The 19447-nt window shown below is 31.4% G+C and overlaps 3 protein-coding genes across 6 annotated transcripts in view; 1 reads left to right on the forward strand and 2 right to left on the reverse strand.

Annotated features, from left to right (window-relative positions):
- LOC105833649 (neuroligin-4, X-linked) overlaps positions 1–3928 on the forward strand; it is a 133807-nt gene extending 129879 nt beyond the window's left edge. Inside the window, exons 8-11 of the mRNA XM_028192481.2 lie at positions 253–404; positions 489–607; positions 817–947; positions 1060–3928. Of these exons, the coding sequence (XP_028048282.2) occupies positions 253–404; positions 489–607; positions 817–947; positions 1060–1641 (984 nt within the window). The 3' untranslated portion in view covers positions 1642–3928. The remainder of the gene's footprint in view (positions 1–252; positions 405–488; positions 608–816; positions 948–1059) is intronic.
- Positions 3929–8550: 4622 nt separating this feature from the next.
- LOC105838210 (ras-related protein Rab6) lies at positions 8551–16938 on the reverse strand. 4 transcript variants are annotated; one of them, XM_012683591.3, is made up of 6 exons: positions 16368–16938; positions 15646–15704; positions 13745–13904; positions 13006–13211; positions 12844–12910; positions 8551–9010 (listed from the first exon to the last, which is right to left on the reverse strand). In XM_012683591.3, the coding sequence occupies exons 1-6, from the start codon at positions 16435–16437 to the stop codon at positions 8937–8939; spliced, it is 636 nt and encodes a 211-aa protein (XP_012539045.1). In that variant the 5' UTR covers positions 16438–16938; the 3' UTR covers positions 8551–8936. The 4 variants fall into 4 exon arrangements, with proteins under 4 accessions (XP_012539045.1, XP_036142392.1, XP_036142391.1 ...); XM_036286499.1 differs by having other exon boundaries at positions 16214–16938; XM_036286498.1 differs by having other exon boundaries at positions 16202–16938.
- Positions 16939–17195: 257 nt separating this feature from the next.
- Positions 17196–19224, reverse strand: LOC105838208 (protein FAM8A1). Its single transcript, XM_012683587.3, has 5 exons — positions 19035–19224; positions 18386–18535; positions 18185–18305; positions 17884–18007; positions 17196–17790 (listed from the first exon to the last, which is right to left on the reverse strand). Exons 1-5 carry the CDS (start codon positions 19222–19224, stop codon positions 17458–17460), a joined length of 918 nt encoding a protein of 305 aa, XP_012539041.1. The 3' UTR covers positions 17196–17457.
- Between the last annotated feature and the right edge of the window lie 223 nt (positions 19225–19447).

The raw sequence follows: 19447 nt of genomic DNA on the forward strand, positions 1-19447 counted from the left end.
ATTAATATCAAAATCAGAGTTCTCTCGAGTAATTTTTTTGTCTTGGACAAAAAAAAGCAGAGGAGAGAAAAAGAAATATAAATCATTATCGTAGCGTATTATAGAAAAAAAAAGATAGAAAGAAAAATAACAGCAAAAACAAAAATTAATTTTCTTTACTTCAATTTCCATTTCTACGTTTATTTACATTTAACTTAAATTCTACCAGTTTCTTTTTATGATATACATCATCGTGATTTTTTTTTTTTCCAGAGGCCGGGATGTATTCATGGAGAGGAGCTGCCATATTTTTTCGGAGCGCCCCTGGTCGGAGGTTTGTCCCATTGGCCGAAAAACTATACTAGGGCCGAGATAGCGCTCTCCGAGAGCGTGATACTCTATCTGACAAACTTTGCACGAACCGGGTGAGTTATTAAAAAAAAAAAAATCATTTCTTGCAAGATATTTGTGAAATAAAAACGGTCTGATTTGCTATTCCTTTCTAACAGGAATCCGAACGAGGGTACTCCTGATTCTGGATCTCTCGGTTCCAGACCAGAAAGGACCAAGTTTAAAAATATCGATTGGACCGCTTATGAGGCCGTCCACAAAAAATATCTTAGCATAGGTAAGTCTCCATGACGTTTCTTTTCCATATATAACATTCACCTCTGAAATATTTCCTTGATATTGGCAAAAGTTTATTTCTCTTATGTTAAATTTCCTTTTGGTTCATTCATTCTTTCTCGTACAATGTATAATATTGAAAAGTGTTATATCTTATCTATTTTATGACATAAAAGTTATTCTAATAATCTATTTAAACTAACTTCGCAGAGCTCAAATCGAAACTGAAGAACCACTACAGGGCCCATCGTCTTTCCTTTTGGCTGAACTTGGTGCCTGACCTTCACAAACCTGGCTCAGACGACGTTCCTAGGTCGCATCATCTTCTAGACGCCGAGCAGGTATTAATAACGTTATTATGAAAACAATTGTTAACTCGTTATAAAATTACCAAAATCAATAATAATAAATTCAATTATGTTGGAGACACTCAGAAAGAATCTTATCCTTCAGGTGCCACCCAGATTCATTCAGAGGGTGCCAACGACCGCGAGAACAACCACCTTGGAGGTAACTTCCATTGAGAAATCGTCAACCAACGTGTCAACGGTTGTTCCTAGCGATATTACCTTCGAGGATACCACAGCGTTACCTGAGGACGGCTTCGCGGCGTATTCGACCGCCCTGAGCGTGACAATCGCGATCGGTTGCAGCCTCCTGATCCTAAACGTGCTCATTTTCGCCGGGGTGTACTATCAGCGCGACAAGAGCAACCACCAGCATCACGGCTGCTCGAAGAAGCGCCAGGAGAACGGCCAGATGCCAAACAACATTTGCGGCGAACTGGAGACCAAGACCGCCGAACGACATCACATCCAGCATATACCGCCGCCAGAGTTCGCCGACCTCCAGAATAATACCTGTCACGTGCCTATGCCGCCCCCGCCACCGAAGAATACGAAGCCCAGCAAGCCTGGTCAGAACCTCATCATCAGTCCCAACCAGCTTCAGCAGGAGAGCTTGGCCATGACCGGCACCGGGACCTTGAAGAAGGGACACAATCACCCTCAGGTTATGGAGGAGCTAAGGGTCTGACTCTAGGAGACCGCGCGGCCACTGAACTAAATTAACGTGGCCGCGAGGGAATTAAAATCCTGAAACCAACCCAGCGTTCAGGGACTCAACCAACCCACTTCGAAACGAAGCTCTCCGTTATCATCTGACCATGGACATAATCGGGACATTGAAGAAGAGGAACACAATCATTACCAGATCATAAAGAAGCTGAGAATCAGACTCTAGCGAATACCGAAACTTTTAGATTAGAATCCTAAAACGTCGAGTGTTGAGAAGCCGCGCCGGGATAATTCTTTAGTAGAAGATTTTTCGTCACCTTCGTTTGGCCGCAAATGGCATCTTCTAGAAGAAACCGCGGGACGATTAAAAGAGGCAAAGTCTGATATCAAAACAGAAAATCGTTTTAGGAATAATGTTTTCCAAATGATACTCGACGGAAACAAATGGAACAATTCTGCAAGGTTTTCCGAGACGACCGTGATATTGTCGATAGATAGGAAGTGATAAAGGACGAAAAGTGAATGAAGGACTTTCATTGTTACGCGAGAAGTACGCATTAGTATAGGGGCGTAACTGGGATTTTGAGCTCGGAAGCCAACTGCTGGTCTTTATACAAAGCCAGAAAAGAAATCAGGGTTTGCTCGTGTTCGGACCAAGCAGTCGTTGCTTCCATTTGCTGTGCCCCTGTTAGTGGCAACGCCATAACTGTTATCGTTTTCTACCTTTCGAATTTGCGACCAACTGCCGAAAACCACCTAGTCTTCGATGGATAGACAAATCTGCGTTAAGTAGAATTCTTCATCCTCTCAAAAAAAAAAAAACTTGACTACATTACATTTTGTATTTCTTTTTGATATTTTTATTATGTTTTCCTGAACAAAAATTTCATATTTCAAATTTTATTTAGATTCATTTTATTTAAGAGTCCTAATTTTGTTATCAAAGGTTGTTGTCTTTTTTGTATATTCTTTTCGATTTTCATGGTAAAAAATTATTGTGACAAATTAGTAAGTAATTTTCATACGCACACACAATTAATGATCAAAATCAATGATGCTTTCTTAATCTACTTTTATTTTACCTCTTGTTCCTCCTTCTTCTCCCTCTCCCTCATTACCCTTCCATCTAATATAGACTGAAGGCTCGAGCTGATTTGAATCGTGCCGACACTGTCCTCGTTCTTCCGAGTGATGATTATAACAATGGTTCGAATCGCTGCCACGACGATTTATTTCTATAACGTCGATTGTTCAAATGCTCAATTAAATAAATACTTAATTAACACTTTCTTCCTCCAGCTCTTTCTCTTTCTCGCGTGACTAAATTTTTACAAACACCAAATTTATCATTAACAGCAAAAAATGTTACGACAAAAAATTGACAGAACGAAATTTCGATGATTTCATGAAATTATTGCAATATTCTAATTTTTTGCAAATTAAAATATAAGATAAAATTAAAACGCATTTCTGCACGATAAAAATTTGATGAATTTTCTGAGAATGAAAGAGTTAAAAATGGGCGCCCGAGAATCGAACAATTTTTTTAAACATAAGATAAAAAGAAAGTCAAATGAGCGACAACAGCATAACTGCCAAACGATCGCAAATTAAGAAAACATGCGAATCGTTGAATAAAAAATCTCACGTGATAAGTTAAAATTTGAAGACGGAAAACTGTTACGATAGAAAAAAAAAAACACTTTGCTTTTAATCCATCAATGTTTTACAAAAATATGACAACTACAAATTTAATTAATTCTTATTATTTTAAATACAATATAAACGTTTTCAAAAGAAAATTACATGCGAGGCAGGCATTCGCATAAAAATTGATTGCAAATTAAATATTTTAGAAAATATTTAAAAGAATTATTGTATATAAACTTTTCATTACATACCAATTCTTTATTTTAATTTTATATTTTAATTTCACTAATCTCACATCATTCGTCAGTTTTGTATCATTTTTAAAACTAGTGAGTAATAAAAACAAAGAACGATTAAATTTAACTAGTTGTCCTATTTTTAAGGGATTAACAGAGATTTTTTTAATATCTGAACGGATGACTGATAAAAGGACTTTCGAATGGAATTTCGACTGTAAATAAAGATTAATTAAGTTTAGGTCTGTCGCTGATGCGCTGTTAATGAGTGAAGGGTATCGAAGAGCTCGGGAATGGCTCCGATTGTAATAATATTGCACATCAACGAGAAAAATGGTATGTCAGCGTAGTCGGAAGCACACTGGACGTAATTTTAAATTTGTATATAATTGACATTACAATAAACTATGTAACAAACTATCAATCGTTTAATTCAACCCAAAATCCCAAAAATCCAATTTGCTCATCAATTTATAGAAAATAAAATAGTGCGAATATGCTATGCTCAAAGATAGATTATGCAAATGTAAATTAAAAGGGGTCACTCAAAAATAATAATTACTTGCATTAATCTGTACCTATTTTAACATAATTTAAATTATTATACTTTGCAAGAGAAGTTTGCGCAGACATTTTTTAGAAAATTTCAACGAGATTTTCTGGTGAACATAAAACTTTATTCGCTCATTCGTTGAAGCTCTACGGTTTAATATAGTAGTCGCGACACACATGTTATGACAAATTTGCAAAATTTCATTCGCGAACCTCGATTCGAACTAACACGAGGCTCTATCTAAGACACAAGGTACAAAAAGATGGGGTTGGTTCCTTCACCTCGACGAAACAAACTCTACGATCAGGGATACCTACGGTTCACTTTTAATGGCAGTTAAAGCGAATGCTTAAACTCGCTTTTCCTCAGAATTAATAATAAAAAAATATGTGTTTGACCTATAAAACCAAAATAAAAATTAGATAACGTGAATTTGAATCTGAATAAAACGTTAATGCTTAAAATTCCAGTGAAGTAATATTGATTTTGTAATATAAATATTAATACAGAATTCTGACTCGGATTACATTTGTAAACCGGTTATTATCGTTTTTGTTCATTTATAATTAATCTGTGAGTACGTATTGAGTTATACTGCGTTTCATGAATTTCTATTAATTAGTAAAAGTATAAAGCTCTTTTTTTGTAAACATTACAGACCATTTAATATAAAGAACAGAAAATTATCAAAAAATTTCCCTGATCGTGGTTTGCGGACAGAAGCGCCTTTGTCCACACAATAATCGCTATCCTGTTCCCTCTAATCGTTTACAATAATACGAATCTGTGTATGCATTTGCTACAACTATGTAGCATAAAGCTAAAATGATAATCCCGCCATTGCTATTCGACTATGATTTTGTCTTACAGTACAGCAAACAAAAAACAATAGCAAAAAGACCGCTCCTTCTCACACTTGACATAACCACTCCTATAACGAAGTTTGTCTCGACATATTTATATATTTATATATATTTTTGTAATATATATAATAAGTCGTAAATGCACTTGAGGCTCCGCTCTAGCCGGAACGTTCGTTTTCAATTGTCTCATTCGAATTTAATTATCTTAATTAAATCTAATTATTATCAAATCTCTTTCATCATTAAATATTTAAATATAATATTTATCGTAAATATTAATATTTTTTTAAACATTAAATAATAGCAATATTAATATTCAAATATCAAATAAAGTTCTCATAATGACGATGTTAAAAATTTGTTAACTCCGCAAGTTTCTTAATTACTTTAATACTAGTTCTCAATTAGTTTGACTAATCAACACACTTCAGGAAATTAAATTATTTATAGAAGTTTAATTAAGACTTAATATAATATCTAATATAAAATTACATCATGTAAAAGCTAACGATTGAATAACTAATAATTGAACCACCATCATTTATCAATCAATTAAAAATTAAATTGACTGCCAATCGTTACACGACGATCATTTCGACTAGATCGGCTTACTTCGGTTTACTTATCAATTACATTAAGGAAAAGACATTGCCCAATTGAATCCATCGGTTCTTTGATTCTAAAATTAATTCTAAAGTAAATAGGATTCCTTTTTAATGTAAGCGCATTCCATTTATAATAAATTTATAAACTTTTTCAATATATTTATCAATTTTTAAATTAAAACATTTAAGAATATAAATAATTAATTCTTGCAATCATATCTTTTCACTTTGTTGTAGGTTTGGATTTATCTATCACAGGCAAATGTCTTTCCCTATAAAAATTAATAAAATAGTAATATATTTCCAAGGGCGGATCTAAAAAGAAGAGAAGAGAAATTTCATCGTTTAAATTTAGTGGAACTTAAAAATATTTTTCGATCTCTCTATATATAAATGAATTTAAGGTCACAAAATATTAATTCTTTTTGTCTACAAATTAATTTAGAGGTATGTTTTGTAAAATTAAGTTTAAATTAACATAAAAATAAATTTAATTGTAAATTAATTTTATATATATACATATACATTAAATTTTGTAATTTTTAATTAATAAATTCAATAAAATTTAATAGATTCAATAAACTTTAAAAGTAAATTAATTAATTAAACATAAAATAAATATATAATAATATTTCATTTTCATAAATTTCAATAACAGTCGATGTAATTAATTGATTCGGCAACACTGGGTTATTATGTTATATTTGTGCTAAGAAATGATAATCACAATAACATTACAAATTTAACATGTACATGAGTGATTACGGTACAGCTTCGCGTGAAAGTAAGTCTTTACAGTTTCCTCAAATCATGAAACCTATTAGATCCGCCCTCGAACGCGTTGCCTCGAAATAGTGCTCGAAAAAACCATCTTGCGGTACATACTCAATACTGCTGTGCAACACTGTCGGATTAACGCTACACGACACGTTATATAAGGGCTTGCTAGAAAGACAATTTCACATCCATCCCTTTTCACTCAATCGTCAATATTGAGAAATTAATTTTACCCTAGAAATTTTTCCGAAAAATTTTCAAAAATGTTTTGTTTAATATCATATATAATTGTAATTATCAGATTAATAAAAAAAAATGTAACAAAAAAATACATTTACAAAACTATAAATATCAAACAGTATGTATGTTTATAATATATCTATATAAATAAATTAATCAATATTTATACTTCATCGATAATTATTTCACTGTTTTTCTATAAATCTATTAAATCTCAATAAAAATAAATTTTTTCTGATAAAATATATCAATTCTAAAAAGTTTACTTGAAATTATAGTAAGATGTGTCACAATAATTAAACGACTTTGAATGCAAAGAGATGATGATGTTTGCTAGGACTTGTAAAGGTTTCGCGTCAAGCACGGCTAATAATTGATTTATTTCTCCGACAATCCTCGATTAAGGAGAATCATCTTCTAGAGAAATATTCGACGGGTGTTTGCGTTTGGCGTAGCATTTCATTGCGTAGGCATTTCATTTTGTACAAACGGCCAAACGTTATATGTAATTTCATTTTAATTAAATAACTTCACAAATTGTAAAACTAATTTAAATATACTTTACATTTACATACATAATTCATGTTAAATAAATTTAAATTTACAAATTAATGTGTAACATAAGTTTATAAATTTATCTGTGCTGCAAATTAAATTATTAACGATATAAAATCTAAACTGTTAATTATTTCTCTAATTTAAACGTGAATCAATGATTTTTCAATCATTTTTTGACGATTCGGTTGATTTTCTTATGTAATTTCTTCGTGGTGGGCATTTGATGCAGTTGAGTATTCATATCACAAGAAGGATTCAGAAGGCAATAGTTTGCAATAAAAAAAGATCACGAGTGAGTTTGGTCGTTTGTGCACACTTGCGTATTCACCGTCGATCTACAGACTTGAGTCTCGTTATCAAGTAGAATCGCTTATTATCAAGAGATATCGAAAAACGTCTATAAAGATTCGTAATATGTGGTACATTAGAAATATCCTCGAACGAACAACATCTTGCCGACAAACGTGCCATCATTGAGAAACTTGCGAACTCATCGTAATTAGCTTAGTAGCAATTTAATCAATTCCATCAAAAATGATTACTTTCAGTCGTGCTTTAACTTTTTTTTTCCTTCCTTCTTCCCTTTTAAGTAAACAATAAAACTATCCATCCGCAAGCTTCGGTCTTGTGCGCATTTTGTTACATATAGGATCTCTGTACGAAGAAACAATATATGTGCTTAAACTTGGAAAGATGTAGCAGTGATCTCCACTAATCGTATATGAACCAGATAATAAATTAACCCTTTTCCTACAGCGCTCGTTAATGCTTAATTTTTAATAAAGCAATCGATAAAACTTAAAGAAATCTAAATTATTTTAGATAATTATAATGTGTTATTAATATTATCTATTTTTTATAAACAAATAATTTCTTAATTAATATCTATTAAGTTTACTTTAGAAAAATTAGATTTAAAATTTAATTTAAAACTTAAAATTATATTCTAAATGGAAATATTATTTCCATTTTAGCATGTATAAATTACAGTATAATAATAGAAAAAGTAGATATATCTAATATTTTTTATACATCTACTAATGTCTTTTATATCTCAAATCTAATTAATTTCAATTAAAAATGTCTTTCAAAAAGCTATAAATTATCGCTGTAAGTAAAAAGTTTGATCTCAAAAATTATAGAACGCCTCTTAAATGATGATATGTAGATTATTGCTTAAAAACTGATAGCGATCAAGAAACGCCATATAATTTACATTTCTAATCCTTTCACGTCAATTTCCTTATAAAAAATCTCTTATAATTTTAGTAATTTTGTATAATATCCAATTTCTATAAAGTTTATTGTATTAATTGTATTTGATAATATTATAAATAAATGCGTATTGCAGAAAAAAATAATTACTTAATATAAAATTTAAATTAATGTAAGATACATTGACAGATACAAAGTTTATCATTTATAATTTTACTTCAACAAAAGCTGTTTTTCATAAAGCAATTAGGCGCAAAGAAACTAATTCTTGAAGGAGGATGAAAGAGCAGAGGACTTTACGTGGACTCCGTAGCTATCATCGTTTCAAGCTTAAACGTAGAAGTGTCCCGAAGAGTGCGGTCTCCATTTTCTCACACGAAGCCGATCCGAAAACAACGTAAGTAGCTAGTATTAGATATCGCGTGAGTTCGTCTAGTAGCACTTGAAACGATACTTAGGGCCCGAGATCGGCGACGAAGGCCCCTGTTCCCATAACGACGTCAGAAGAAGCCAGCAGCGTCTTGCGATGGTATGGTGATTCGTGTCGGGAGATTGACTGCGATTTTCCCGTTCTCTTTCTCTGTTTTTCGCTCTTTCTCTCTTCAGATCGAGACACCCTAGCAGATGCAGCTGCTCTCGCCCTCCGACTCGGAGCCGTTCTGCATTGACGATTGATTCTGCAAGTCGACAGCTGCTTTGTGTGTTAAGGTGTGTTGCATTTACAACTTGCATTCTTATCAAGCGTGACAGTTTCATTTCATTTTCTTTCCTCAGTGTTTTTTAAGAAAGCTAACTGAATCATATACTTGTGAAAAGAAATCTAGTCAAATTGTGCTCAATATATTTTTGCTCGGAGCAGTCTGTCTTATTTGTCTTATAGGAGGTAAATGCATTTCGAAAAATAAAGTACCAAAAAGACTTATGCACTTTTTGCAATTTGGCAATATTATTGGTCAGTAAATACATTATTGCACTTGATAAACATTTGATTGGTAGCCTTAAACTTAATCAATGCGTGTTGATGTTCTGACAATACAATAAATTCTTACAAATCAAATAAAGTACAATGTAATCGTTAATGACACTATAGTGAACAAAATTTTTTGACAATTTTTTTAAATATTTTCTACAAATTTCTAAATATTTATTTATCGATTATACTGATAGTTATCGCTGCCAAATCGATAATCTTGTAACTAGTTTTCTAATTTCCCTCTAATAACCTTCATGAGAATACAACTCTGATTGTGTACACCATTTTAATTTCTACTTATTAAAGCTAATAAAGGTGACAATCAAAAAGCGTATAAAAGTTTAAAAACGGGACGGAGAATATGTTCTATAATTACTTGTCATGAGGTTTTTAAAACATAGTATGTCAGAGAAAAACGTATATAGAACACGAAATAAAATAAAAAATATTACAAAATTAATAAAAAATTTTGATTTAATTTGAAGCCCGATTAAAATTAAATATTTAAACTAATATCCGAAATTAATTGGCCATAAATGTTGTCGTCAATATTGAGCCAAACAAAAAATATTTTTTACATTATTTGTATACGCCCTATACAGGGTGTCTGACATTAAGTAAAACATCTCCTAAGCGGTGTTGTACCTAATGTCAAATACTTCGTATATAATTATCAAAAATATTAAAATCATTAATATAAAATTTCTTTTTTACAAAATTTATTATTATATAATTTTGGTAACTCTTTTCAATTATTTTTAATAGCTCTCTTCCTAATCTCTAGCAAAAAAAAATTATAGGAAAAAAAAGAAATTCAAGCAAGATAGAAAGTTAAAATAAATTTTTTCTTTTCATAAAAATAAATAATGTTTCTAACATTTTTAAGATAACAGCAAAATAACAAAAAATTAAAATAAGGGAAAATTTAAAAATATACGCAAGAAAACAACATAAAATTATCATTTTTACAATTTCTTTGTATTATCGATAATTTAAGTCTTTTTTACATAAATTAGGGTATTCTAGTAACAGACAAATAGTCAACAAAGGAAGTCTTAAGATAAGTATCTTATTAAAAATTTAAAGTTTTTTTATTCAAAACTCAAAATATATGCAATATTTAGATAAATTATTTTTCTGATTTCTTTTATAAACAAATTATTAAAAAATTATAATTATATAAATAATAGCTCAAGGAAAAAAATACTTGCTAAGATAAATCCGAGTTTCTATAGAGTTGTCTATTTATTCTACTCTTAAAATATTTGTAGAAAAGAGATATAGTTAGCTACTAATTAATTATCCATCTATTTCGTAAAAAAATTTATTTTAAACGTTCTTTTCCTCAGTTTTTTTCTCTTTTTACTTGCCTTTTACTAACTTTTCAATTAATATTGATATATTTAGATCAAATTAAGCTTTCAATGTTGAGTTTCAGCTATTTATTGTTTCTCTATAGCATCGGATAGAGCGAGCACTTATATATCATTAGTCATATTTATTATTTGAAATTTTTAATTTTAATTATTTCAAGGACTGCACTTACGTAACGCGTTTATTCTACAATTCATAATTTTCAAATCGATTTAATTGTTGTCAAATATCATAAATGCAAATGCAGCTGAGTTTCTCTATTTATTGCGAGCATGTAAGACAATTAATATCTCGTTCTTGAAAACCGCGAAATAAATAAAAGCACAAAAAATACGATCCATTTCCATCGATCGTTTATATGAATTTGAGCAACTATCGATATATGTTCAATTGCACGCATAAAAAAATAATGTACAATATTAAACAACCGGTATTAACAAGCAAAATAAACTTAGGTGAACTTTGATACGTCAACAAAGGCCATATCAATCCTTTCAGCTCTGATATTTAAATGAGGAAAAATTCCAATGGGACTAAAAAAGCAAATAAAATTTATAAATCTCTTTTATGAAATATATAATAAATACATTATTATCCAATAGCACAAAAAATACTCACTAATTACTAAAAATTACTTTAAAATGCAATTATCTTAAAAAATGCAATAGATCTTGAAACTACTATTTTAATTAAAATAATTATTTCCGTTAAATAAATAATAATTTTTCAAATTCTAGCAATTTTTATTGTACGATAATAATAAAAACTAAAACTGTTGACACTACTATTTACTGTACTTTTTACATTTATTTTTTAATTTGCCTTATTTTACGAAAATCTCCATTGATTAATCTCAATTCTGACAATTTTTTAGAGACACTCCATAATTTTACTTAAGAACGTAATTATATCAATGCTGAAAGAATTAACAGCTCTTCTTATGATTGGCTAATATATGGAAACACGTCATTGTGTAAAAGCAGTCTTAAGCTACTGTGTGAAACTGTATTTTTTCTCGTAATAAAAATCATTGCTGTTCAGTGCATGGCTTTTCACAAATTTTCCGACTTCACGGAAACCACAGGCCGAATGCAATCAGTACCCTAACATCCTAAGTCATTTAACTTATAAATTAACTTAGCACAGTGTTTTTCTACTAGTCAGGGCATCGAACAGAAACGGAATTATATGTTACTCTCTTCAAATGTCTTGAAGTAAATTAAAATAAATTAATTGTATTAATGTTATTAACAATTATATAATAATCTTGTATGTATGCTTCCTAAGAAAATTTCCAAGAGAACTTTCTCAATTTTATCGAAAAAATTATATAATACTTTTAAGTAAATAATAACATATTAATATTATTACACAGTACTGTTGTTAATTACGACGTATGCAATAATATTAATACTTTTTGCTTGTAATGCTTATTAAAAAATCGAAAAAAGCTTTCTTGAAAATTTCTTCAGAAAATGGATTTATGTTTCTCGAAAGATCCCCAAACCGTTCCAGAACGATCCAGGACGGTCCGAGCCTTATTCGAAGATTATTAAAACACCTTCTGATTCGATTCGATACCCTGCTACCGTACAGGCCGACGACGACTTAACATGCACAACTGCTCTCCGAGGCTTTCAGTTCGATTGGCGTGTCCTTGAGCACTACCTCTTGCACTACGGATTAAAGAACATATTAAGGAAAACACAAAAGTATAACGGAAACAAATAGAAAGTCCGGCGGAAATAAATCTAGTTTCAAAATCAAGAGCAAGAAATTAGAAGGATAGTGAACGATCCTTCAAAAAATGTGGCAAGTGACAAAAAATTTCATTGAAAAATTTCATATTTGAATTGTTAATGTGTTTCTTAATAAAAATAAAATGTATAAAACAAAAGAAGAAAGATTGATATGCCAAAAAAGGAAAGTATTAATAATTAATCAAATAAAAACATGAAAGGTGATATAATAAGAATCAAATTTTCTGTTGTAACTTATAAAAATAATTTTTTAAGATGACACAAAAACCAATAGTAACAATGTGCAGAGTTCGAGGGAATAGAGAATAACAGGTAAAGTGGGAATTATGTACACGTGAAATAAGAGAAGTCGCCGCGAATGTTCCTGCAAATGTGCCATGCAAATTGCGTGCAGTAAGTATCTTACGCAAAGGATACTGTCTTCAGGAGGCTTGTTTTCGGTAGAGTCCATACCCGGCAGAGCTGCCGCTACTCTTCTAAATAGCTAAAATAATTAATAATAACGGTAATTTTACTCTCATTTCCACGGGTCAGTAAGATTTCTCTGCATATTGAGCACGAGAAAGATAATACAGTTACCTGTTTAACATTATAACCGGCCTTAGCACTAGTTTCAATAAACATCACATTTAGTTCTTTCGCTTTCCGCTCGCCCTCTTCCGTTGAAACTTGCCTCTTATCACTCAAATCAGTTTTATTGCCCACTAGCATAATTATCACATCACTTCCTCTTTCAGTCCGTACATCGTCTATCCACTTGGATGTTTGGTGAAACGAGTTGGCGTCTGACAAATATGCAATTTTATAGTTTCATATTTTATTTAGGGTGTACTAATAATGATATATGCCAGTGTAAATTTATATTATTGTTATAAACATGATTCATTATTATAATAATAAAATTATAATAAATATAAAAATAATTAATGTAATTAATAAATGTAAAAAATATCAAAATAATGTTATTAAAATAATAATTTATTAAAATTTTTATTTACACAGTAATAAATATTGATCATTCATAAAAATTATCAATTTTAATAAATTATTGCAATAAATTTTAAAAAATAAAAACAAATTTTCTTCAAGAAACATTAAAATATTAAAATTTAAGAATATAAAATCTTCAACAGATTTAAAGTTTTAAATTAAAAATTCATTAAAAATTTTATGTAAAATATGCCTCTGTATATAAACAGATAATCTTTACAATTAATTTTAAAGTTTATATTGTTCAGGGACTGTGTCAACATCCAATTTAAAGTTACTGGCACATAGCTTTTTAGGACACCGTATACCTTATATACCGAGTGCTTACTGGTAATATCGTAAACAACCACCGCGACAGTAGAATCTCTGATGTAACTAGGTATCAAAGAACGGAACCGTTCTTGCCCCGCTGTGTCCCACAGCTGTAGTCTCACAGTTCTATCCTCAAGATACATAGTTTTGCTTAAGAAATCTATACCTATCGTAGCCTGCAACATAACGATACATCAAAATATTAAAATTTAATCTATTGTCACAGTAAAATTACTGTTAACAAATCAAGCTAATTTTTATGTTAACAAAATTTTCAATCGTATTAAAATTGATACGAAGAAGATAAATTTAATTTAAATACGATGTAATAATGTTATATTTTTCAAATAAAATATTTGTGCAAAAATGTTATATTTCTACCGATACTAAATACTTGCTAAAATACTTGTAGTATTTTTATTATATCGTATACTTACTTTATCAATTTCATAATGTTATAATGTAATTAAACGTAATGAAATTTATTAATAAAGTACCACAAAATGCAATTAATGTGATATTATAATAGAGAGAGAGAGAGAGAGAAGCAAGATTATTAATGTTCTGTAAATTTTTTCGTTTCTCTTTCTATCTTTGTCGATTAGAAAAAGTCAATATCTTGGTTCCCTACTGCCTCTCCTGCTAGCATTAGGTCTTTTCATCCTAACTGTACTTTCTTGCACTCTTCCTGCACTCTTTATAATATATATCATTAAAAAATTATATAAAAGACAAACAGAAATTAAATGCATTTGCAACAAATAGGAAAAATTAATTTAAAATATATGCAACTTTCTCGATCAAAAATCGATAAAAAATAGTAATTCAAATAATTTTCGAGAGACAGACAATAAACAAATTATAAAAAATATATAATAGATAAATTGTCAAACATTTTATAGCCATTTTATAATAAATATATAAATATAAATTAATAAGTGTGTGTCTTTTTTAATATTTTATAGCATATAATATATAATATATAATCTAGAATTTCGTATAAGTGTATCGAGAGCCAAAGCTGGATGTTAGTGGCTTAAATTACATTATTATGTACAAATCTTGGATAACAGACGTTTTGTACACTCTCGATACACTTATACGAAATTCTAGATTATTTATAACAAGAGCCAATAAAATAACTTTTAATATATAATATATAATAAATATTAATAATATTTACAACGTATGGTAAGAAATAGCAGAATGAATAAAAATCAAGCATTTTATTTCACACACATAGTTTATTATAGTGCAAAAATTAATGACAGGATTAGCGGACAGGACACACAAAGACACATTGCAAATTATGTTCATACAATAAAAAACTTTATTTGATAAATAGTGTTACGATAATAACTTTAAAAAAATGGAAAGCAAAAAAGAAGAAAAACATGAGATATTAAATAATCTCAAATTGTAATTTCAAACAACTCTTGATTTAAAAAATTTATTAATTTACAATACATATATTTAAAACAAGGACATTCAGTTTTCTTTTTATCTGAAGAAATGAGTCATTGGATAAAGATTCTTAAATGCTATTGCATCACGGTTTATGGCTAAGGCAATAATCATCATTCAATATAGGTTTATCAGAATTTATAGCCAACTTTGCTACTACTTCAATGTTTAACAAATCTAAATCTGTTGGAAAACCTCTGATGAAAAAAATGTAAAAAGTATTTTTTTGTAATTTGAATTACAATTTAATAAAATTATATTGAATAATTATACTAAAGATATTAATGCATTGACCTGTAAGTTTATAAGCATAATATATAAACTATACAATTTGTACATTGTGCATGCTGTAGAAATTAGTGCAAATAATATAAGTTTAAAACACACAACAAAGGTAATTAATTTATATCACATAAAAATTAATACTAAAAATATAAATAAATTATTACATACCTGATACGTGTTGTCGAAGCTGTCATACATAAACCGTGTAATAAGAGACGTCTTCCCAACTGTAATAAAAAAATGATATGACGCCATTTATTCAGAAAATTTGCGTCCTTACAAATTTCTTTCAGACTAAGCGCTAATTAATATTTAAAAAATTCGAAAAGTTACATCTCGTTAAATTTATATTTCTGTATTTCTTTTACTTCGTAGAATAAAGAAATTCTGATTCTTTTATAAAATTTGAGCAGTTGTCGAAATTTTACATCAACATTAAAATTAGAATTCTCTTTGGGGTAAATTTCTTTATTCTTGTAATAATGAAAATTTCGAATATTCAATGAAAAAGCGTTCTAAAGGGCCGCTTTGTGATTAAACGCGGCCAGCGAAGTGCAACCCGGCGGAAAGCAGGCGCAGGACGCACAGCACATAACGTTGCACGTTTTAAAACGCGTAAACGCGCGGGCAGAACGAGCGCAGTTAACACGGCGACACCGTGTCGGCGCGGACACGGTGGCAACGGCGGCGGCGGCGGCAGCGGTGGGGAATATTGATCCATAACCTAGAAGGGTACCAGGCGACGTCGGGAAGGGTCGTCACCCCGATCGGGCCTGCTGGCCGTGCGGACCGGAGCTCACGATTGCGCTTCCCCCCCGCCGCGGGAAAATCGATCCACTTTTTCGTAGAACCACCGACGCACTTGTTGACACACCGTCGGACACACTCACCGCTCTGCTCGCCGAGAAAGACGAGCTTGAACTTCCGCAACGGGTTACCGAAATCGCCCGAGGACGACATGTTTTTCTTTCGTCGCGCCTGAACGGACTCTCGGCGGGCGTAAAACCGGCGGTCTCGGATGCCAACGGGTACTCGATTACGCGCTCAATGGCCGCCACGACGAGTCATTTAAGCGATCAGCTGCACCGGCTGATTAAAGTCTCCGCTGGCTCTCTCCCGGGCTATCTCAGGGCCGACAGCTTGACAGCTCGCGCGACGCTCGCTTGGATGCCACTCCTTGCTGCGAGTCGGCCACGTTTAACTGGGAAGTGACGTCGTGACTGTGAAAAACGGAGTCACAGAAAACGCCGTAGGCGGCACCACCGGTTTCCGAAAGGAGAGAGAGGGCCCACCACCACTGCATGGCGCATATGCTCTCCCAGACTCCCACACGACTCCAAAAGGTCAAGCTCTATAACATTCCAGGTGGATGCGCAATGGTTAACCAATCAGAAGTTACTTCTAAACTCTAAAAAGTGGCAGGGCCAGAATCTTTAGACTGCTACGGAATGGCTGACAATTTCAGAATCAGATAAAGTACTTATCTTCTGGAGGAATTTTACAGCTCCATTACAGTCTCTACATTTTTACTTCTACATATACTATTGCAAATATAAGTAGGAATTATATTTTTATATAATTAATTTCACGTTTCAATCTCTTCACCTACGTTTTGGGCAAAATTTCTTTATTGAACATAAAATTTAATGAGGTTTTTACATTAATATATTTACTCTATTAAATCGGAATATCATACAATGTAATGAAAATGATTCACGTATCTCGCAAGAATTTATTGCAAAAATTAAAATCTTGTGAAATTTACGTAATTGTATGTACAATTCATACAACCCATCTCTGAAAAAAATTTCTCAAACGGCTTTCAGCCGCAATAATAATTTTTATTTTTTACACATATATTACACGCCATACACATGAACCTGCATGCATTTGGTACAAGAAGCACATATAGCCATTATGTACACATCACAGAGAATTGCAACATTTCTCAGCACCTCTCAGCGTTCTTCGGATAAATTATTACTCCTGGTGGGGTCGATTGTTATTTCTGTAGGGATCCTCTATGACGATAGAATGACAGAATAAATCGTAGCCGGTTCTGTTGAACCTGAAGAAGAACAGGGAAAAACAAATTGGGAATATGAATGCCAGCACAAAATTCTTCACTATTGATCGACCCAACGCCAGTGGCAGGCCCAGATCGGTTCCAGGGCTCACCAGGACCACATCTGGCTCATTCGGACGCTCAACGGGGGTTATACTTCGACATTTAACCACCCGCAAACCCATCATATATTTACCAGGAGTAGCACCTCCGATAAGACCATACACTCCATGCTGAAGCCAAAAAGCCTAAGACATTTATGAAAAAAATTTTATTTTTTTGCAGTGAATTCGTTTTTATGTGATTTAATCTCTTCATGAGATATTGTCGAGTTTCTTTACCTCAAAAATACAAACTATCACACGATGAATTACTTCCAGAATCAAAATCCCATAAGTCATTTCCAGAGCCATTTTGTAATCAATACGTAAATTTGTTTGTAACAAATCCAAGTCTTCGATGTCTCTGAAATATATGTATTGAAAGAGATGTTAAAAATGTTAAAAAATTTTTTTTTTTAATGGAATAGAAATAATTATGCATAACCAGCATATTTATATATTTAAATACATTTTAAATTATAAATAAATACTTAAAAATTTTTTTTATTTAGATTATGCAATACTGTGTTTTTCAACCTACATAAAATCAAAGACGTCAATCGCAATGAAAGTGATGGAAAACTTCAAGAGAAACAGCATTGTTGAATCTATAAATTCTGCTGCGAATCTCTTCCAAATTGGAGGAATCCGATATTCGTAACCTGAATCAATAAGAAGATTTAAGAAAGACATAAATCAATGGACATTGTATGGATATAATTCAAAAATTTTTGTTTCTAACCATCGGTTCCTGGAGGTTGAAAAGGTCCCGCAGGTTGTTCCTGAGGCCTCCTTTGCCTCACTGTCTCATTCTGTCTATCTATATTTCCAGTTATCACTCCTTGTGTATTTGATGGTGTTGGTACTTGATTTGTTGGGAAAGGTGCTGAAGCTAAAATCATACTTTCTTTGAAATTCAATTCATTCTTAGTGCTAAAATATATATCTCGACAATTTTTTAAATTTAAAATTATACCAACTAAAATTATTCTTTATTGAATAACATTTTTAATAATTAAATTTCTATAAAACAATTGAGAATATAATTTCTTAATAATATGTATTAGAAATATTTGTATAAAAAAGGAAAAAAATAAAAAACTTTTAAATTCAAATATATAAATACATCTCAGTATTTTTAAAAACTTTAGCGATACTTAGTTTTTTTACTACTTTACTACTTATTATAACCTTTAATATTTAATAAAACATTATGAGCTCAATATTTCTCTATTCTGTCTATTATATGTATACATATATATTATATCATGCACATGCTAAATTTTTATAATATAAATTTAATAAAGAGCTTCCTAATCTCAAGATAAAATCAACCATTTCACGTCCTTCAAAATGTCAAGCATGATTTCAAAATACTTGCGTTTTCGTACCAAGTGTTGGATTTGTAATGGATTGCCCCGACATCATGTAATAGGGAAACATCGCTGCGACACTTTGCCAGGCGTATGCTTCCTGGAGCCATTCTTCCAACTTTTTAAAATATCGCGATCTCTCCTCCGCCGGATTCAATTTACATTCGGAGTCCCGCTCCGGCGTATCATCGTTTTTGTCGTCTGCCATTTTGGCTTCTTGCTTCGCTTGCGTAAGAAATTAAATCGTAGGTCACTCAATAAAGTCGCGGAAGCTGTCGCTTGCCGTTCCAAAATTTGTTTTCGTTTGGCACAATAACAAAACAGTGACAATAGTCAAATAGCGCAATTGTCACCTTGTCAGGTAATTTTTTTGTAGTATCAATTGACAAAGTCAAATGCAAGGTGCATGGAAAGAAGCTAAACAAATTCAC

This window comes from Monomorium pharaonis, chromosome 5 (assembly GCF_013373865.1).
Source record: "Monomorium pharaonis isolate MP-MQ-018 chromosome 5, ASM1337386v2, whole genome shotgun sequence".
NCBI lineage: Eukaryota > Metazoa > Arthropoda > Insecta > Hymenoptera > Formicidae > Monomorium > Monomorium pharaonis.